The sequence below is a fragment of the Mycteria americana genome, chromosome 8 (assembly GCF_035582795.1).
Source record: "Mycteria americana isolate JAX WOST 10 ecotype Jacksonville Zoo and Gardens chromosome 8, USCA_MyAme_1.0, whole genome shotgun sequence".
Classification (NCBI taxonomy): domain Eukaryota; kingdom Metazoa; phylum Chordata; class Aves; order Ciconiiformes; family Ciconiidae; genus Mycteria; species Mycteria americana.
In genome coordinates, this window is record NC_134372.1 from 48,124,472 (window position 1) to 48,146,035 (window position 21,564).

The 21,564-nt window shown below is 56.5% G+C and overlaps 1 protein-coding gene across 7 annotated transcripts in view; it reads left to right on the forward strand.

Moving 5' to 3' along the window:
• The window catches only part of ZNF469 (zinc finger protein 469), a 71,858-nt gene extending 55,879 nt beyond the window's left edge, over nucleotides 1-15,979 (forward strand). For all 7 annotated transcript variants that reach the window (XM_075511050.1, XM_075511051.1, XM_075511055.1 and 4 more), the window contains one exon: nucleotides 1,743-15,979. In XM_075511050.1, the coding sequence (XP_075367165.1) occupies nucleotides 1,929-14,750 (12,822 nt within the window). In that variant the 5' untranslated portion in view covers nucleotides 1,743-1,928 and the 3' untranslated portion in view covers nucleotides 14,751-15,979. The remainder of the gene's footprint in view (nucleotides 1-1,742) is intronic.
• Nucleotides 15,980-21,564: the final 5,585 nt, after the last annotated feature.

Genomic DNA, 21,564 nt, shown 5'->3' on the forward strand with positions numbered 1-21,564 from the left:
ATGCAAATCCTGCAGCTTTACGGATACACAAACGAGCCTTTCCTTCCAAAAAAAAAAAAAAAAAAAAAAGGGCTCCTTTATGTGGCTGAAAGAGCACGACTGTGATAATGTAGCGAGCGCTGGCCTTGGGTATTTTATCTTGGCAAGGAGCCTTTGCAAATTTAAACAGCAGCAAACAGGCTTTGCAGTTGTGGCTGGAAGCGGCATAAGTGGCGCATTGTTTTGCAAGCAAAACCCTTGCGTGCCAAAGGGCCGCGTGTGAGCTTTGGCCGGCACGCGGGGGGCGAACGCATAGGGTCTGGCCGAATCAGCCCCGCATTCATTTCACTTAGCGGGGTGTGAAACGGTGGAGGAATTTGAGCCCGGCAGCTCTAATCAGAGAGGGGACCCCCAGGAGCCCCCCCTGGGCTCTCCCCGCTGCGTTGCCTTCCCCTCCCTGCAAAGGCTCGCAGCATCTTTGCAGAAGGAGCGGCGGGGACGCAGCCGCGCCTCCGCCGCCTCTATACATACACGATGACAATATTATTAACACATAGGTGCTGTAGCAGCATCGCGGAGCGCCGGGCGCTCGCCCCGGCTGCTGTGCGCACGCAAAGCGTCGAATGTGAACTGAGACGACCCGTGCACGCTGCAGAGACCCCGAATAGATGCAGGACGCTCCCCTTTTCTTGCAGAAATTCGTATTTTCTGCTCAGATCGCTGCTGGGCAGGGATGGCGAGGCTGTGCGGTGCGGGGTGGACCCCGAATGGGGCTGGGGAGCTGTAAGAATTTCACCCAGGAGAAGACTAATAAGCTGAATTTCACATTTCGTTGCAGCCGGGTCGCCCCCTCCCCAGCTCCCAGCAGTATCATGCCTTTGCCCCCTGCGGCAGACAGTACAGAGGCGTTTCTAGCGAGGAAGGAGAAAGAAACCCTTTCTGTTTCCTACAGACTTTTAAAAAGAGACTCTTTAAAACAGGGCTTCACTCTTCTTTTTAATATAACCTGTGCCTGGGGCTAAAATCCTGGTGGTACCTTTTAAAAGGCTGCGCCTGACTTGGGCTTCACGTCCAATGCCCTGAGGTCCTGTATTGTAAAATCAGCTGGTAAATTCGGGACTTAGCTGTTATTCTTTCACCTACCTAACAGCGTCTAAAATTGCGAGGGCAATTTGCAGGTGGTGTTAAAGTGAAGGCAGAGGCAGCAGCAGCTCAAGTCCTTTCTCCGGGGGTTTCGGAGCAAGGCTTTGGTGGAGGGGCAGCGAGGTCGAAGGGATGCGCCGGGGGGGAACCGAGGTGGAGCAAAAGCCTTTTGCTGCACAGCCCAAGCTCGCCGTCCCTCCGGCCATGGGAGCCGGGACGTGGGGACACGGGGACAGGGGGACAGGGGGACAGAGAGCCCTTTCCAGGACGCCTCTCCCAGCCCAGCCCGACAGCCCTTCCCGCTAATCCGTAGGTGGAGCTCTTCTGTCATCTTTTTCTGCTTATGTTGCTAAGTCGTACCCAGAAATAGCTTTCCCGGGAGGAAAAAAAGTGCCTCCCTCAGCAGCTTTTGCCAAAGGTGAAATGCTCCGAGCATCCTTTGCAGAGCCAAAGCTGGAGGGCTTCGCCCCGGGGCTGCTCGAGGGGGTCGTTCTGCCCCTTCCTCTGTCCCCCTCCCCACCGCGGCGTCAAGAAAAGGGGCCAAAATATCTCCCCTCCCTCCGCTGGCCCCCTCCCCGGCTGACGGCCGCTCTTTCTCTCTTTTCTCTCTTTCTCTCCAGGTCTGAAACGATGCGGCAGAGCCCCACCGGCGCTCGGGACCCCGCGCCGCCCCGGCCCCGGGGAGCCGCTGCCCCTCTCGCCGCCCCGGTGCCCATCAGCGGAGGACCAGGCCCGTGACGGAGGGACGGCAGCTCGCAGCGGGACGGGAAAACGGGGCTTTCTAGCCTTTCCCCCTCCTCGGTATCATGACTGGAGAGACCCAGCATGTTTACACCATCGGCGATACTGAGGCCGGCCCCAAAGACCCCGACAAGGACTTTGGCTTTGAAGGCTGCGGGGAGAAGGATGGGAGGGCGCTCGGTGGGGAGGGCACGTCCCCCTTCCCCGGCCCCAAGGACAAGGAGCCCCACAGCCAGCGGGAAGCCGTGATCCGGCCGCAGCAAGCGGGAAAGATCGATTTCAAATCCCTCCACCGCAAACCCAAGTTTGGCAACGACGGCGCCTGGGAAGAGGTCAAGGGCAGCCCCCAGTCCCCCCCGGGGAAGGGTCGAGCCCGCGAGCGCAGCCGGCGCTCGGGGAAGGGCGAGCGGGGCCACCATCAGCTTTACCGGCTCAGCATCACTGGCGCGCGGCCGAACCCCACCATCGGCATCGCCTACCCCCAGCAGAAGGTGACCCCCCCGAAGAAGCCGGAGGCAAATCACGGCCCCGTGGCCGGCAGCTACCGCTTCCACGTGCCCAGCATCCCCCAGCGCGAGGCCGAGCTCCGGCAAGAAGACCTCGGCTTCGGCCGCTGCTTCCCCGATGCCGCCACCGGCCGTACCTCCGCCAACTATACCTCACAGCCTGCTCCCCGCCACGGCCCCAAAGGGCAGCCCCCCGCTGCCGGCATCCCCCTCAAGAGCCCCGGCACCAATGGGCAGCTACATTATTTAGAGTTTCAGGCGAACGGGGCCGACGCCTGGCCTTCCCCGGAGAAGAGCTTCGCCGGTGCTAGCTACGGGGTCTCGGTGCAGAAGCCCAGCTCTTTCCCCGAGGGCGGCAAAGCCAGCGCCCACGGTCTGGGGGCTTTGCCGTGCCAGTACCCCTTCCAGCTGCTGCACGACTCGGGGAAGGAGCCGTACCGCAGCGATGCGGCGAGCCAGGACTACCTGGACGTGGGGCTCGCCGCCGGCCAGCTGGCTCACGGCACCTTCGCCTTCCACTCGTCCTCCAGAGAGTGGCAAGAGGAGGTGCTGAGCGGCGGCTCCTACGAGAGCGTGTCCCCCGAGGGCAGGCTGTACGGCTTGCCCGCCCCACCACCGCCACCGCTGCCGCCCTTCCTGCACCCGCCGCCGCCGCTGCCGGCCCTGCACCACGGCCCGCTGCCGTGCTGCAAGGGCAGGAGCGAGCATCCCGCCGACCCCAATGGTGCTCTCTCGTCGTCTGGTGCTATTGACCAAAACCCAAGCACTTTCCAAGAAAACCAAGCTGTTTTTCCGTCTAGTTTACACTCGCCTAGTATGCCAAAGCCAGTCGGTAAGAGGCAAGCCTCAGCGAAAGACAGTGTCCCCAGCCCGCGGCTGCTGGTCCAGAGCAGCCCTCTGAGAAGGAACATGCCACCAAACTCTCTCTCCCAAGTGCACTTTCCGAGCAAAGCCTATTGCAGTTCCCCCGCGGGCAGCGCCAGCGCAGGATCCGTGCCTTTCGAGACAAGCATTCCCACTACGGCACCCACCCACCCCAGGCTTGTGCAAGCTTGGGAAGGTGCCACTAAGGCGTTTTCTCCCATGGATCAGAATTCAGCACCTTATTCAAACCCTGTTGGAAACCAGTTCTCATTCGAGTGCCAGTCTGGCCCCGAGCAGAGGCAGCACAGGCAGAAAAATGCCAGGATGCCTTGGCAGCAAATACACCTCGCTTCTGCAATGCCCGGTCAAAACAGGCTAGAGCTGTCGAGACAGATCACCAGCCAGAAGCTCCCCTTCCCCCTGGGCACGTCGGAGTGGCAAGGGAGCGGGAAAGCCCAGAAAGGGCCCCCCATAAGTAACTCTCCGGGGTATCACGGCAAAAAGCTCTTGACGGGAGAGAGCCTCGGGGTCCAGAGGGGAGACCCCAACTCGACGGGCGCTTTCTCTTTCGAAAGTGGGAAGGAGCCGGGGTCTCCCGCCTGCGATTCGAGAAGCAAAGCCCTCTTCTACAGCATGGGTCAAGCGGGTCCTCCTCCTCCTCCTCCTCCTCCTCCCTCAAGGAGCTCTTCGGGCTCAGCGCTGGTCCTGCCGCCGTCGGCCTTGGTGGCTGCCTCGCCTTGCGAGTCCCCGCTGCCGTCCCCTGTCCCCAACCCCACCTGCGGCAGCACCTGCTCGTCGCTCTCCCCCATGTCCAGCAGCCCGCTCAACCCCGGCTTTGAAGACAGCCAGATGTCCGGAGCGCTGACCCCCTCTCCCTTCTTCCAGCACCCCTGCCATCCCAAGGACAGCAACAAAACCTTCCACCCCTCCGACGTCCTGAGCTCAGGCTCGCTTCATTACCACCCCCCGGACTCCGTCAAGGCCTTCCACTTCCCTCCCGATGCCCTGAAAGATGACAACCTCCTGAAATGCGCCCCGGCAAGCCCGTTCCACAAACCTGGCGTGGAGATGGCCAAAGGATGCTCGGATGGGCTGGACGGGGAGCAGCCTCCACCGCCATACTCCTCCCATCACTTGCTGGCCAGCTCGCTCAGCAGTGCCAGCCTGGACCAGCTGGACGTGCTCCTGACGTGCAAGCAGTGCGACCAGAACTACAGCAACCTCTCCTCCTTCCTGCAGCACCGCCAGTTCTGTGCCTCCCATCCCGCTCCCCAGGGAGAGGGCAAGGATGCTCCCCGGGCAGCCGAGGGGAGGAAAGCGCTCCCCCCAGAGCCCCCCAAGCCCCCCAGCCTGGGGCTCTCCCCGGACCCCCAGGCGCATTTGTTGGTGTTGAACAAGAGCGATGACTTCTTGCTGGATGGGGAAAGCAAAAGCGAGGGCAAGGAAGATGCTCTGAAGGGCGGCCTCTTCAATGGCCTCGCTACCAGCTCCTTGCCACTCACCGCCTCGGACCTGGACATCGACGACGCCAAGCTGGACAGCCTGATCACCGAAGCCCTCAACGGCCTGGGGTACCAGTCAGATAACCCGGAGATCGACAGCAGCTTCATAGACGTGTTTGCTGACGAGGAGCTGACGGGCGTGAAGGCGGCCAGCGGTGGGATGTCCCACAAGGCGAAGGAAGCCCTGGCCTCAGAGAGCAAATCAAAGCAGGCAGCAGCAGAGGAGAAGGCAGCAGGCCAGCCCAAGGCCAGCTATTTGTACGAGGATGGCCACCCGGGTGGGGAGCAGGTGAAGAGAGGGGCAGGAAAGCAGCACCTTCACAAGGGGAGGGTGGCACGGAGGTTGGCAGCCCAGGATCCGGATCCCGGGGCAGCAGGAGCGGAGAGGACGGCCAGGCTGCGGGCGGGCAGGAAGAACAGCATCCCACCGGCCACCACCTCCTCCAAGTCCACCTCCAGCCAAAAGCATCCCAGGAAGCTCAGCCAGGAGCCTCCAACGAAGAGCGAGGTGGGACCAGGTGTTGCCACCAAGAGCTCCAAGCCACCCCGGTTCTCCATGAAGGACATGAAGAAGCGGAAGCCCCGAAGCGGGACGTGGAGCAAGGAGCTCATTCACAAGATCGTGCAGCAGAAGAACAAGCTCCACAAACTGCAGGTGAAGAGCAGCAAGCAGGCGCAGTTCCCCCAGGTCACTGAGAGGCTGGTGCCAGCCACCAAGGAGGGCAGGTTTCGGGAGTACGACTACGTCTCCGACTCGGATGATGATGGGGCAGAGTGCAGCAAGCTCCGGGGGAGGAAGAAGCACGGCACGGGATTCATCGGGAGGACCAAGTACAGCTTCAGCAAGAAACGCCCGGGAAGAAGCGAGAGAGCCAAAGAGAAAGACCCAGCCTGGAGCTACAGCCGGAAAAGGGACGGTCAGAAAAGAGAGGCACAGGAGCACAGGGGGGTCCCGAGCCAGGAGGATGCCGAGAAAGAGGATTGTCCCGCCAGAGTCCGCAGACGGAGCAGCCAGTCGTCTACTGGCAGCAACCACAGCGGTAGCGTGCCCGGCGAGACGGGCACTAGCCCGCCCTGCACTGATGGGGCCGGCTCGGGCTGTGAGAAGGGAGGCACGCAGAGGAGGAGGCGCTCGGGCAGCCCGGCACACGTGCCAAGGACTCCTCTCAGCCTTCCCGAGGACAGGAGCCCAAAGAAGAGCCAGAAGAGCAAAGAGGACTTTTCCAGGGGGAGCAGGCGGTTTGGTTCAGCCAAACCTTTGCTAGCAGGCTCCAGGACACGTCCGAGTACTGAACCAGATGTTGCTGCGACGGACTGTGCGAAGGAGGAGCCGTTACCGCAGCCCCAGGAAAGGCAGCTGCCCAGCACGGCCGCCTCGGGCAAGAGCCCCGTCGGGCTCTCCTGTAAGGAGGGAGCAGAAGAGCCCAAAGGAGCAGCAAAGCACACGGGTGAGGCAGGAGAACCCACCCTGGAGGCTCAGGACTCAGCCGAGCTGACCATGGTCAACCAGAGGCATCAGTTTGCCCCTTTCACGAGCGATGGGCTGAAGTACCATGCGGAAGAGCTAATTGCTCCATCCCACGGCGGTAACGAAGCTAGTCCTGGCAACGTGAGTGCCGCCTACTCGGAAGCGGGCATTAAATACTTGAAGGCACACGGGCTCTGTGACGGTCGGAAGGAGTATCCCACGCCGGTTGCCCCGTACGGGGGGGATGCAGTGGGGATGATGCTCACTACCAAGGCGCCCGATCCATATGTCAGCAGCGACAACGCGTTTTTTGATCCCAAAGGCCTTCCCGGTCACTACGATGACAACATCTTCTCAAAGCCCCCGGCCTTGGGCTCCTCACACATGGATGACGTGTACTTATGCCGGGATGACATCAACACCAGCTCCTTCGAGCAGAAGCACGCCAGCATCTCTCCCTACGCCGCAGAAACGCCGCAGGGCAAGGTCTCCTCCCCTCTCAGCTTCGATTCCTCTTCAATATTTGGAGAGCTTCCCGTCACCGAGTTTGATCCACCGCTGTACGAGAGCGTTTCTGCGAGCAAGGACAGTTATGTGACAACATTTGCCTGCTCCGGCAATCCCCCCAGCAAGCCGCTGCCGTTTGAGCAACCGTATCCGCCGTTCATGCCGGAGAAAGACTGGTCCCTCATGGATGAGGTGGCTCCGATGCTGCCAGAAGACATGACTCAGTTCCACAACCTTTCAGTAGAGAAGCCACTAGCCAAGAAATTCCCCGAGGAAGGACCTGTCCCCACCAGCCAACTCTCCCTGCCGCTGCCAGACAGGATAACAGATTATAATGTGACTTTTATGAACAACATATCAGACGATGAGCTGGAGATCAAGCGATTAGTCACAGAGCTGGAAAGTGAACTGCAAACCAGCAAGCTGGATAATGAGGCATCCGATGCCCTTCAGAAACCCGAGCAAGACGTCACTGCCCATCTGCAAGGACAGGCGGCGGAGCAGTTCCCACCGCTGCCGGTCGAGCAAGAGGCGGGCCAGGAGAAAGGACTGTTTTTGGCCGATGAGCTGGGCAGTTCAAGCCTCTGCGTCGGGGAGAGGCTGGAGGGCGAGAAGCCAGCCGTTGAGAGCAGCCGTGGGGACTATGAGAGACCCAGGGAGCCCTGGCCCTGCCCGGTGGAGCTGGGCTCGCTGGAGGCAGGGGTGTGCACACCAGCCCCGCTCACCACGGACCGTTTCTGCTCCAAAGACAGCGGCGAGCAGCTCCAGGGAGCTGTGGCCGCCAAGGAAGGGGACCCTGGAAAGATGGAAAATGGGTCTTCCTCCAAAAGTCTACCTGGCTCACACACGCCAGACCAAACGGAGGCTCCCGTCTACACAGACCCCGTGACAAAAAGCTCCCCTGTTGTCACCGTGTTCCCCAAGACCCTGGAGGCAGCAGAAGCGACCAAAGATCCCCTGCCATCCCTGCCGTGCCAGCGCAGTGCCGAGAGCTTCCCTGTGCGGGGGAAAGCAGATGAAAGCTTCGTTGATGCTGCAGAGCTGGAGAAATTTGATGCCCATCTTCCAAACCGTAAGCCTGAATTTGGCTTTCAGCAAGGTCGCACCCCAGCCTTGGATCTTGCCTTTTCGCCTCACATCAAAGAGGTCCCAGATACAGACGAAAGACCCTTAAGCAGGCCCGAGTCACCCAAAATGGCAAAAAGTGCCGTGGACTTCAAAGGAGATGGTGGTGGGTCGGCATTGATGGAAGAAACAGAGGCGAGGAAGAGCCCCACCACCTATCCAGCCCCCAGACCCGGCGACAAAGCCAGCAAGCAAAAAGTGCTGCTGTTTGATATGCTGAGTCTGCCCAAGGAGAGCAACTGTGGCTCCCAGAAGATGTTGGCATCCCAGGAGACGGCTGCCAACCCTCTGCAGCAGCTCCAGCTCTTCGTTGCCCGAACGGTGAAGAGCAACGAAGAGGAGCTGTTGATGCCATGCTTCCCCATGCTGCTTGCTCCCAGCCACCCCTCTGCAATCGCCCGCGTCCAGCCGGAGCAGAAAGAGGAGAGTGGTGGTGCCTTGGAAGGGGAAAATCGGACATACTGCACTGCCCAAGGGGAGGGGAAAGTCCCCGTTGGAGGCAACGTGGAAAATATTGCTGCCCCAGCGAAAGAGGCTGTGCTTTTCACCGGTGCATGCGAGCAGCTGGAGTCATTCGGTGCAACGGGCTCTTACCGTGCAAAACAATCCACGTTTGCGAAGCCGGAGCTGCAAAATAATGTAACGGAGCTGCAGCACTTAGCAAATGAACATGCAGAGCCGAATGACATTAATATCTGTGCAGATGGTGTTTCCCAAGAGCGTAATGACCTCTCGCCACTCAAAAACACAGCGGTGACCCCACTGCCAGGGCAAGGAAAGAAAGCTGATCAGCTCATGGAAGAGCAGGAGCAAGATAAAAACAAAGCAACCTTGGCATTTAAAAAACATGAGCAATCCCATTTAAGCCGTAGTTTGCTTGAGAAAGAAACGCTGAGCAGTGCAGCAGAGGAGAGGCTGGAAAGGAATCAGGGGGGGCAGGGGGCACAGCCCCTGCGCAGTGCTTCCGCGAGTCCCACCAGCCCTCCCGGTCCCTCCGAGGAGGATCTCCACCAGGACCACCACTTGGTGCCGGAGACGAAAGCCGCTGCAGTCAGTGCAAAGGTTCCCAGAGAAGGAAATGGCAAGAAGAAGTCCCTCAACGGCTGTCACTACACGGGTGAATCTCCGGCTAGCTTGCCCTTGCCGACCAATTTTTCTCACCCCAAATGCTTGCAAAGCGGTGGGGCCGAGGGAGGAGAGGTCTGCAGCTTCAGCACTCAGGTCTCAGATGAGAAGGAATATGGCACGTCCCTGCTTAACGCATCGAGTTCATTCGTCATGAAGAGATGTCCTCCCGAGGCCAACAGCCATCACGTCCATCACCCCACCATAGGCCCGGTAGAGCAAGGGACATGGAAAAGGGCACCCACCTTTCCTCCCTCACTGCATCACCGCGGGGCTGCGCCGATGGAGGCGGTCGAGGACGGTCACTGTCACCTCCCCGATGGCGTTTTGGGTAACTACGGACCACCTGAAAGAGAAGGGCCGGCAAGACCTTGCGCTCTGCTGCACACTGATGGTCTGGTGGGCTCTGCCTTGGAGATGGATGGTCCCCAGAAATTGCATGGGAAGGACTGCTCTCTTCCCTGCTCACCACCTTTCAACCAAGAGGGCGTTGGGAAAGAGGTACCCGAAAACGCCGGTGCTGTCCTGTCAAGCTCTCATTTTCAAGAAAACCAAGCATGCACCGTCACAGATATGGTTGTTAACTCCATTCCTGCGGAAACCCAAGATTACCCAACCCAGCCCACAACAGATCTTCTGCCGATCAGAGAAAGAGAGGTAAACCTGAATCAAGTGAACAAGCTTGAAAGCTGCTCTGATGATAGAAATAAGCATCAAAGTGAAGCAGAGGCTTTGTCCAATGGTTTTGTTGTTCAGCAGGTGCCAGCTGCTGTCAGTAGAGGTCTTACAAGGATTGGAGATCTTGGTCCTGCTGAATTAAATGGCCATGAGTTTTCAGAGGCAGCAGAGGTGAAACTTGGTCTTTCCAAAACCACAGAGAGCGGTGGAAACAGTTTAAAAGGGGAGAAACCCAAAAGCCATGGGGCTGGAGAAGCTGGGAGTTGTGTGTTAAACAGTATGGGCCAAGGAGAGGGCAACACACCTGACAGTACTCCAAACCCTTCCCAAAATGAACTGCACAAAGAAAAGAAGCCAAATGGGCTCCCGGTGACCTGCGACATTTGTTCAGCCACTTTCCGGTCCAAGCCTGGCCTGACCAGGCACAAAGCTGTCAAGCACCAGGTGAAGAACGGTGGCATGCCACAGCCCAGCAAGACTCCCAGGTCCACTTTCATTCCTGCAGACAAGACATCGAAAGCAGCCCAAAAGGTGCCCAGGAGGAGCCTGAAGACTTCGGTCAAAGACAAAACCTGCAGCTCACAGATGCCGACCACCAACGTTGAACATGTCCCCAGGAGAATATGCCCAGACCTGGAGAAAGACCCCAGCATGCAGATGGAAGAAGTGGTCAGCAGAGTGCTCAGCGACCTCAGCGTGATCTCCTTCGAGATGTCCCAGGAGCTGCACCGCACACGTGTTCTGCAGAGGGAGATGAAAGCAAAGGGACCGCGCTTGGAGACGAGGGGAGCAGGCGAGGCGGCAGCCGGGAAGCTGGACTCGGGACGGCAAGCCAGGAAGGGAGAAAAGGGCAGAAAGAGCCAAAGCAAAGATCCTGGAGAAGTGAACGGCAATTCTGAAAAGAAGCTAAACAGGAAAGTGAGACGAAGGAAAGCAAAGGTATTTCCCAGCAGAAATGAGCCCGATGGTCCGTGTGAGCTGGAGAAGAACGCAGGTCCTCCCTCTGCTCTCCTCAGCTCCGGTCTGCCCGGGATCATGGAGGGCTTGCACGAGCCAGGTGGTTGCATCTCCACAGAGGAGCAAAATAGGTCCAACTCAACCCAGCACTCTCAAAAAGCTAAACAGTCCCCTTGTGCAGCTGAGCTTGCAGAGGACCTGGGCGACAGGATTGTGTCTTCAAAGGAGATGGTCAGCAAGGAGTCAGTAACGGGCACGGTCGCCTGTCCTGGGGAGGTGGAAGATCCAAATGGAGTGGAAGACACACAGGCTTGCAAAAAATGGGTTAGCAGGTTTGTGAAGCAAGTGGAGAAGGGATTGGGCAAGGTAGGCAAAGAGCAGCATCGTGGTGCTGATGGCACGGAGGAGATGGATGCTGAGACAGGAGACAGTCCTGCAGCAGGCAGCAGCACTGGGAACTGGAGCAGTGCCCCACAGGGTCCCATGGCTCCCGCTGAAGAGGGTCTGCCCCTGGAGACGTGTGATTCAGAAACGACCCAAAAGGCTCCTGGGCAAGGCGCTCTGCAGACCGTGCCAGGGACCAGCCCTCCTCCTGCGGAGCCAAAGCGATGGGCGAAGGCAGACGTGCCACTGGGCAGAGAGCACTGTGTGGAGAGCACGGCCGTCTCGGACCTCCAGAGCTTGTTTGATGATGACTCCACATTCTCCCAGCTCTTCCCCCGGGATGACCAGTTCATCCGGAGAAAGTGCACACGGGTGTATGGGAAGCGCAGCAAGAAACCCAAGCCCGTCACCGAGGTAAACCTCCAGCCAGCGGGTGCCATCGACCTCTTCACGATCCGATTAGCTTCTGACCTCAGCGAAACCAGCTCTTTCTGTGTCACCAGGGAGGACCCTTGTGAATATGAAACCATCTCTGTCGACGACGCCTTAATGCTAAACATGTGTCACAGCAGCAAGGCGAAGAGCGGAGATGCTCCTCCCAGCGGATCTAAAAGCATTGCACCGAGGTCAGACTGCGAGAAGACCGACCAAGGGAAGGAGGACATTGACCTGGAAGACAACATGCTAACCTTCCTGTGCCAAAACAGCCAAGTGGACAACGTCCCCAGCTTGAACATCTGGGGAAGTCTGGAGAAGGAGGGAGAAAGCCTCTCTGCCGAGGACATGTTTGAGCCTCTGATGGACCTTGAGGATGAGCACTCACTCAGAGAAGCAAGCTCCGAGCTCCCCAACCTGGCGGAGGAGCCCTACAACGGCAAGGCTAACGAAGATTCAGACTCTCCCGAATTTCATACCATCGACATCGAGATGCTGAACGCAAAGCTGAAAATGAGAGACATGTGCTTCTTCGGCCCTTGCGAAGATCTTCCTGGCCATGGGGAGGACAACGCTGTGAGTTTCAAGCCAAAGCCGGGCCAGCACAGCAAGCACAGAAGTAAGCTAGAAGACGGGAAGCTGGGGAAAAACCGCAGTGAGATAACCATCAAGGCCAAAGACAAGCAGTACAAATGCAAAGTCTGCTTCCAGTGGTTCCTGACGTTAGGGGAGCTGGACTTCCACAAGCTCTCCCACAACCCCTCCCCTCCGCCTACCTGCTACATGTGTGTCCAGCGCAAATTCAGCTCCCGGGAGCAGCTGAGGGACCATCTGAAGGAGAAGCACGCCAAAAACAAAGCCGGTCTGTGGGCTTGCGGGATGTGCCTGAAGGAGATCTCTGACGTCTGGATGTACAATGAGCATCTCCGGGAGCACGCCACCCAGTTCGCTCGCAAGGGGCAAGCACAGAAGTCCGTGATGGGCCTGCCAGCCTGCTTCGGTGAGGACAATGCCGCTGTCACCCACTTCCTCAACACCATCATGTATCGGAAGCCCAGCAGGTCCTCCCGGCATGCCGACCCCAGCAGCAAGCATGCGGTTAGCAGAGAGAGCAAGAGCCCCAAGGAGCTGCCTCTCGAGCAGGAGGCCAAGGCGATGAAAGACCCCTTGGAAAGCAACGTCAAGGCGAAGCCACCTGCACCCAGCTCCTCTAAAGCATCCGCCAGTCCGTCTCCAGAGCACATGGCAAAAAGCGAAGGCACCCCAAAGTCTGTCCCCATGCACCCAGACTGCAAGGATCCTTCCAGAGACTGTCATCACTGTGGCAAACAGTTTCCCAAACCCTTCAAGCTCCAGCGGCACTTAGTCGTGCACAGTTTACAGAAGATTTACTTGTGCCACAAGTGTCCGATGTTCTACCAGGAGACCAAAGAGCTTCGAAACCACCTCAGCCAGGAGCATGGGATAGTGGAGGAGCAGGAGATCAAGCACACCACCCTGTACGCCTGTGAGCTCTGCGCAGACGTCATGCACGTTATCAAGAAGTCGTTCATCTGCAGCATGTGCAACTACACCTTCTCCAAGAAAGAGCAGTACGACCGGCACATGGAGAAGCACCTGGTGGGAAGCAACAAGACTTTCAAATTCAGAGGGGTCATGAGGCCTGGTGTTGCCCCCAGAGAGGGCAGGGAGAAGGTGAAAGAGGACAGCTCTCTCCGGGAGGGCATGCCGCCAAGCAAGAAGAGGAAGGTTGCTCACCACGGCAGCTCACTCGCACGCAGCTCACCGGTCCACCTGGACCACGCTAGTGACCTTCAGCTGGTAGAGGCTGCAAGCCCCAGCCTGCAGGCTCCTACTGACTCCTTCCCTACAGCGCCCGGTGGCCCAGGAGCACCTCTGCCCCAACCCTCCATGAAAACAGAAGACCTGGTGGGTGACTTCTCTGACCTCCTGGTGGAGATGGAGAAATCCCAGTTTGACAACCTGCCTCCACCACCCTGCCTCTCCCCATCTTTGCCACAGGCTGTGGCGAGCAGTCCGGAGCTCGGCCATATCGCTGCCCTGTCTATTGAGGAGCTGGAGAAAGGAGCGTTTGATGGGAAACCACTTCCTTTCTTGGACTCACCTGAGTTTACCGTTGACCTTGCTGGGTTGGCTTGTAACCAGGCCACAGACCAAAAACTCTCTCCTCCACACCTGACCGAGAAACGTGGCTACACCGATGCCCATGAAAGAACAAGCGTAGGCAACAAAGACGAATATATAGCGGGTGCCCTGGAAAATTCCAGTGCAGGCACCGACGCCGTGGATGGGATCCCATTTCTCCAGCTTGCCAAGAAAGTCTCAGAGCTTCCTTCCCCACAGGCAGAGGCTCCACCGGCCAAGGAGACCCACAGGTGGGGCAACCCCAGTGCCAGCGACGCCTATTCTTGGGAAGGTGCATCTAAGACCACATGTCCAGAGGCTGGCCACCACCCCCTGCCCCTGAAGGACAAGACAGCATCACCCACGCTGAACAGGGCTGCCAAAGATTCAACCCTGCAGAAGAAGACTGCGGGTAGCCAGCCCGGCAGCGAGGTGGCTCCCGGTGCAGGCAGCCCCGGCGGCAGCACCGAGGAGGGTCAGCAACCCATCTCGGGGAAGGAGAAAGCCATGCCTGAGGCTAAGGACAGCAGCGCTAACGCCAAGGACCAAGGCAGCAACCCAAGCAAATCCACCGGCCACCAGCCCAGAGCCGAGGCAGCCAGCAACGCCGTGAGACACGGCCACGTGGAGGCGAGCAAAGCTGCCGGCAAGCTTCACCCCAAGAGGAGGAAAGAGCACAAGTCCTTGAGCCACCGGAGCAGCTCCGGCTCCCGAGAGAACATGGAGGGAGACGGGAAAAAGAAAAAAGCCCGCACCCCGTGCCCAGGAAGGAGCGAGAGCGCCAGCGAGCTCAAACGCGCCGGCTGGAGCAACACCGAAGCCTCTGCCCTCTCCCCCGGGAGGAGGGAGACGCACTGCAACAAACTGGTACCCAAGCCCAAAACGGGCACCCAACTGAAGAAGATGGTCCTGGACACGTACAACCAGAAGAAGGGGGAGCTCCGTCACGCCAACGGGGACGTGAAACGCAGGAAGGCCATTCTGGGGAAGAGCCTCCACCAAGTGTTGGCCAAGGGGCCGGCACCGTCCCCGCGCGGCTCCTTGCACAGCCCGCGTGCCGCCCGGGGTGCCAAGCCGGCCGGCTCGGCCAGCTACCGCACCGCTGAGTCCCAGAACAACCTGCTAAGCCAACTCTTTGGGCAAAAATTAACTAGCTTTAAAATTCCTTTAAGGAGAGATACTTCAGAGTAATTTATGGAAGTGACTTATGGTGATCCTCAGCTGCTTTCATGGGGTTTGCAAGGGAAAAATTATCAAAGCATTAAATTCGTTTGTGTAGCATGATTTCTCTGTCTAGCTTAAATGAACTTGCACTGCAGCCTCTGTGAAATAGTTTGCTTTGTGTCTACTAATCTACTTTAATTCACCTGATTTATCATGCAAATGCTAGAACTTTGATGTTGCTGATGATTTTCGTGAACTGAAATTGTAATCGCTTTGGGCAGACTGAATCGTCGAGAGCAATTGCTTTATTGCAGAAGTGCTGAGGTTATAAGGATACTTGCAAATCTCAGACCCTTTTGAGACTGTGTCTGTGTTATCTTTGTACAAAGTACTTGAAGAGATGAACTTCATTCTGTAGACGTCTTATTCATAAGGTGCAGTACACTGTAGAAAGCAAATTTTTTTTTTGAAGATTTTGCACAAATAATCCCGTACAATTCATTTAATTGGGAGCTGGCCTACGAGATGATACAATTAAAAAAAAAAAAAAAAAAATTAAATTAAGAATCGAGTGTCCTATATTTTGACAGCCATCCCTATGAATTTGTTTCTACATCGTCAAGAGAATAACGAACCGGCTCTGGGGCTGCCGGGGCTGTCGGAGCCCTTCAGAGGATGCTGCCACTCTTTGACCACTGTAGACGATGTAACCGGAGGAGAGCCGCCACCGCGAGCAAACTGCACCTTGACACTTGTGACAAACTCTGATTTTTTAGGGTGGTTTTTTTTTTTTTTTGTCTGAGTGTGTGTGCGTGTGTGTTTTCTTTTTGTTTGGGGGGGGAGGGGGGGGGGAGGCGTTGCGCAACGACAAAACTGTGCCAATTTACCGCACCTAACCGGTACTGTCCGAGTGCCCTCAACGGTATCACTTCTAAACTATCTTACTGTATTGAGTTAGTGGCTATATAGATATCCGCTTTTTACTATGCAGTTACTGGTGCTATTCTTCTTTTGTAATGTGAATACAGACTTCCTTGATTGCAAAATAAAAGGGAACCATTAGGAAGTAGCCGTTACCTGTAAAAGAAAACAAAGCAGGAAAAAAAAAAAAAAATAAATAAATCCAACTTTAGGGTAAAAAAAAAAATCCTGTATGCTGGTACTCCACAGTGTCGAAAAGGTTACGTCACGTTAAACGAGCACGTTCTACAACCGAACTTTTGAATCCGGAAAGAAATCTCAGGTGCAAACGAGGACATGGAAGATAATTAAAAATACTATTGAAATACTCCCAAGTCAAGGAGGTGAAGTAATGCACTGATGTGATATGAACAGTCAGAGTACTTTGCGTCTGTCCTGCAATTATTTTTTGTTTTGTTTTAGATTTAAAAGGAAAAAAAAGAGGCTTTATTCTGTTAATATGTATCTTTACAATTCTTTGTATTGTATAAAAATATTGTAGGTAATTTACCTTGGGTGCAATGTGTTCTGTCAAAAGTTTTTATTTTGATATTTTGTCAGAGAAGCAGAGAGAGAGCAGGAAACGCCGTTTTATGATGTTGTATGTGTGCTTTTAAAGTGCCTCTTTAATATTGTTAAATAAAGTATGAGATGAAAATATGGGGTGGTACTGTAAAATCATACATGATTAATCTTTTCAAATATATTCCAATATTTTCACAGAAATTTCCTATCTGTGTGATGTTTGTGGGACGTTCCTCCCTGGCTGTGTCCTGTACCCCGTGGTCCCCTCCTCCCGCGCACGTCTCGAACCAAACGATGGTGTTTCTAATTGACAGTTGGGTGCTCTGTACGTCTTCGTGGCGTCCTCTGCAAAGTGGCCGTAGGAGGACGTCGGTGCTGCTGCCGTCACCTTGCAATCATTTGTAAAGCGGTGGAGCTTCTCAACGGTGAAGATGCTTGTGCATCTCCTCTTCCCCATTGCATCTTGCCTGAGTCCTACTCACGACACAGGTGTCGTGGTGATGGTGATGGCCCAGTTTGGTCATCACCCATTGGTGATGGTGATGGCCTAGTTTGGTCATCACTAATTGGTGACGGTGATGGTGATGGCCCACTTTGGTCGTCACCCATTGGTGATGGTGATGGCCCAGTTTGGTCATCACTAATTGGTGATGGTGATGGCCCAGTTTGGTCATCACTAATTGGTGATGGTGACGGCCCAGTTTGGTCATCACCAATTGGTGATGGTGATGGTGATGGCCCAGTTTGGTCGTCACCCATTGGTGATGGTGACGGCCTAGTTTGGTCATCACTAATTGGTGACAGTGATAGTGATGGCCCACTTTGGTTGTCACCAATTGGTGATGGTGATGGCCCACTTTGGTCGTCACCCATTGGTGACGGTGATGGCCCAGTTTGGTCATCACCCATTGGTGATGGTGATAGTGATGGTGATGGCCCACTTTGGTCATCACCAATTGGTGATGGTGATGACCCACTTTGGTCATCACCCATTAGTGATGGTGATGGCCCAGTTTGGTCATCACTAATTGGTGATGGTGACGGCCCAGTTTGGTCATCACCCATTGGTGATGGTGATGGCCCAGTTTGGTCATCACCTATTGCTGATGGTGATGGCCCAGTTTGGTCATCACCCATTAGTGATGGTGATGGCCCAGTTTGGTCATCACTAATTGGTGATGGTGATGGTGACGGCCCAGTTTGGTCATCACCTATTGGTGATGGTGATGGCCCAGTTTGGTCATCACTAATTGGTGATGGTGATGGTGACGGCCCAGTTTGGTCATCACCTATTGGTGATGGCCTAGTTTGGTCATCACCAATTGGTGATGGTGATGGCCCAGTTTGGTCATCACCCATTGGTGATGGTGATGGCCCAGTTTGGTCATCACCTATTGCTGATGGTGATGGCCCAGTTTGGTCATCACCCATTAGTGATGGTGATGGCCCAGTTTGGTCATCACTAATTGGTGATGGTGATGGTGACGGCCCAGTTTGGTCATCACCTATTGGTGATGGCCTAGTTTGGTCATCACCAATTGGTGATGGTGATGGCCCAGTTTGGTCATCACCCATTGGTGATGGTGATGGCCCACTTTGGTCGTCACCAATTGGTGATGGTGATGGCCCAGTTTGGTCATCACCAATTGGTGATGGTGATGGCCCAGTTTGGTCATCACTAATTGGTGATGGTGATGGTGATGGCCCAGTTTGGTCATCACCTATTGGTGATGGCCTAGTTTGGTCATCACCAATTGGTGATGGTGATGGCCCAGTTTGGTCGTCACCCATTGGTGATGGTGGCCCACTTTGGTCATCACCCATTGGTGATGGTGATGGCCTAGTTTGGTCATCACCAGTGATGGTGATGGTGATGGCCCACTTTGGTCATCACCAGTTGGTGATGGTGATGATGGCCCAGTCTGGTCATCACCAATTTGTCCTCAAGCTGACCTCTGCCAGCACAGCGCTGAGGTCTGAAGGTAGGAGGCTGACACAAAGCCAGGCATATTATATTCTTTAATTACTGTTGCAATCATAACATTTAAACGCTGTCAATGAGAGATAGCTCCTCACTGCAGGCTAGAATCCTTGCCACTTGGGGCTTGTAACTAAAACTGCAGGATTAATTTGATTAATTGATAGAATTATTTTCCAAACTACTCTTTTGTTTATGGAGGCTTAAAATGCTTGCTGCCTGCACCCTCCTGGTGTGTTGCAGAGTGGAGATAAAGTGGCTGAAAATAATTAGTATGGCTTAATTTAGGGGAAAAAATAACCTCAAAAGAATTTTGCAGAAAATTTAAGGCAGCACATTTTACTTTGTTTTGGCAGGAAATATTATGGAGCTGGAAATGGGACTTTTATGTTTTCCCTCTACTATATTTCACCAGGGCAACAAACCTACAGGGCGGAGGAGTATTTCATGCCTGGGTGTTCCCGTCGCTCTCCCGCACCTCCAGATTCATAACCTGGGCACCGGGAAATGAAGTCCCCCGGGAGCCACGGGTTTGCTGCAGGGGACGGGACCCGGTCCCGGGGCCCTGGGCAGGGTGCGGGGACGCCGTCCTAAAGCAGCACCGGCCACGAGCAATGCTCGCCTCGGGTACCGCTCCCTCCCCAGGGTCCCCAGGGAGACGCTAGCATCATCCCGCAGCTCTTAAAGCTTTTAAGGCTGAAATATTTAATTCTTCCCTTTCCCCTCTAAGTGAGAGTGGGGTTTTTTTTTTCCTCCCCATCCTCTCCTGCCTGCTCTCACCCGCATCCCCCTCCCGTGGTCTCGGTGCCTGCCGAGTGGGCGACCCCCCCATCCATCAGCTCCCCTCAGCTCCCTGAAGCCCCTGGGTTTGCCGAGTCTGGCATTATCTGGCAGCGCTTGTCACTCGGAAGATTGCAGGCCCCCGTCAACGTAATTCCAGCGAGGAAGGCAAAGCCGGGCGGCTTCTCCCAGCTGCAGATTAACTCCCTGCTCGGCGGGTGCCAGCGGCACGGGGGGGGGACCCACGGGAGCCGGCACGGCCGGGGGTCCCGGGGCTGCACCCCACCAGGATGCACGGCTGGTCTGCACCTTCCCCGGCCCCAATCCACACCCTCTGCAGATGGGGATGACCCCGCAGCCGGCCCCAGAGGGGTTGCAGGGTGGCCGGGTTTGAAGGGAGGGTGCCTGGCGTTAGACGGAGTCCCTTAGGGGATTTCTCAGCTTCTTGCCACCACCCTAAATTTTCCTCAAGCTGCTGTTTGCTCTTCGAGCCCCTCCGAATCCAGCTGGCCTTTCTTCTCAGCCGCACACCCAAGTTTCTGAGCTGGAGGTGCTTTAAGCCTCTCCGTAAAGCCCAGAGGATAACGGGATCCACCATGGTTGTCACGCTGCTAGCAGGGGCTAAAGATTTATAATATTTTTTTTCTTGCTCTTGAGGCAAATCTGGCCGTTCCTTGCACAGCAGGAATTTAAACCCCAGCTCCCACGTCCCCCTGGCCGTATGTGCGTGATGGGGACCACACGTGCCCGCGGGCTCCTGCATCCCTGATGCTGAATTGCCTTCAGGCGGGGAAACGCCGAGCCCGGGCGGCTGCGGGGTGCGGGGACGGGAGTGCTGGGGGAGCCGGGGAGATAACGCAGGAGCGAGGCACCCACCCGGGGCTGCCGTCCTGCCAGCAGCGATGCCCCTCGAGCTGCAGCCCAGCTTCGCTGCCCGACGCCCAGGGGCGAGAGGATCAGTCCTGTTGTGAGTTAGAGCATCATCCCTATAGCAGGAGGTCAACGGCAGGGGGGAAATAAGCCCTGAGAAATCCCAGCCTTGAATTTGGGGCACAGGGGCCGCTCATCTGCGATTCCCACCAGGCTTCAATAGCATCCAGCATGATTTTGCATCATTTATTTTAACTCAGAAACCTTCGTGCTGCCACCGCAGCTCCCGGGAGCCCCGAATGTCACAGCGTGCCCAAGCCGTGCCCGAGCTGTGCCCAAGCAGCGGAGGGACGTGCCCAAGCCGTGCCCAAGCCATGCCCAAACAGCGGAGGGACGTGCCCAAGCCGTGCCCAAACAGCGGAGGGACGTGCCCAAGCCATGCCCAAGCCGTGCCCAAGCCGTGCCCAAGCCGCAGAGGGTCCTGAGCTGCCGGCAACTGCCTGGGGCTGAGCCACAGGCAGGTGACAAGTGGCACCCAGGGCCAGGTTCTCCTGCCGGTAGGTGGCAGGACCCCTCCGCAGCGCACCCAGCACCCAGCCCCACGGGTCCTGGTCTGCCCGAAGGCAGGGCCACCAAGATGTCATTCCTCCTTCTTGGGGCAAAAGAAAAAAAAAAACCCTAAAACATGACTTTTTGCAGCTGGAAATAGCTGTTTCTGCAGCCTTGGCAGAGCCGTGCCAGCGGACGGTGCCACCGGCTGGGGCAGCCCGTGGGCCCGCAGGCACCCAGACCCCCTCGGGGTGCTCAGCGCAGCACCCAGCATCGCTGCCACCCACCCCTCGCCCATAAATATGGCCGAGGCAGCGCCTTAGCTTTTTCCATTTACATTCCTCCGCCGACACCTCCTCTCCCTGAGTCTCTAATAATATCACCCCAGATTAATTGGCACTAATACAAATGTACACAGCTCCATAAAAAGATGTCACCTCGCTCACAATGGGGGAAACGGCTGCTCACGCATTATCTCTGCTCTGCAGGCGTGTAATTCACTCCTCAGGAAAACACGCTATTTATTCTGTTACCCTATAACAATCTTTCTGCAAACACAATGGGATCGGGGAGGGGGAAAAAAAAAAAAAAACACCCAGCCATGCCACTGTCACCGGCACCGTGCCGGTTGTCCCCACGCAGGGGCACCCATGGGTGCCCTGCATGGCGGGATGGGATGTGCCGGGTGACGGGGCAGGGAGATGCGGGGCTCGGGGACGTCCCCACGCCGGGGATCCGGCCCTCGGCCAGGCGTTGTTTGATGCGACGGCAAATTCTCGGGCCTGGGGGGGATCTAAGAGGCTTTGGGATGGTGCCAAAAAGCTAATTAAAAGGACGCTGGCGAGGAATGCGCAAGGGGAAGGACTGCAACCTGTTTCCCCCTCCCCGGATCTGGGCTCCACTCTCCCGGGCAGGGCTGCATGCCGGTGTTCGGCACCCACCGGCTAGCTCGAGGCTTTTTTGGCTTCTTATGGCAGGGGTGAAATGCAGCCCCCCGAGGGTGTGACAGCAAGCGGGTTCCGTCCCCTCGGCCCCTCGAGGGATGCTGTCGCTGCTTCTTCTAGCACAAAGAGCCGGGAATAGCCAACATCCCCCTGCTCCGTTCTGGGGAGAGGAAATTTGGGCGCCCTATTTGTGTCCGCTCACCCCCAGCCCCCCCAGGTCCTTGCAATTATTGGT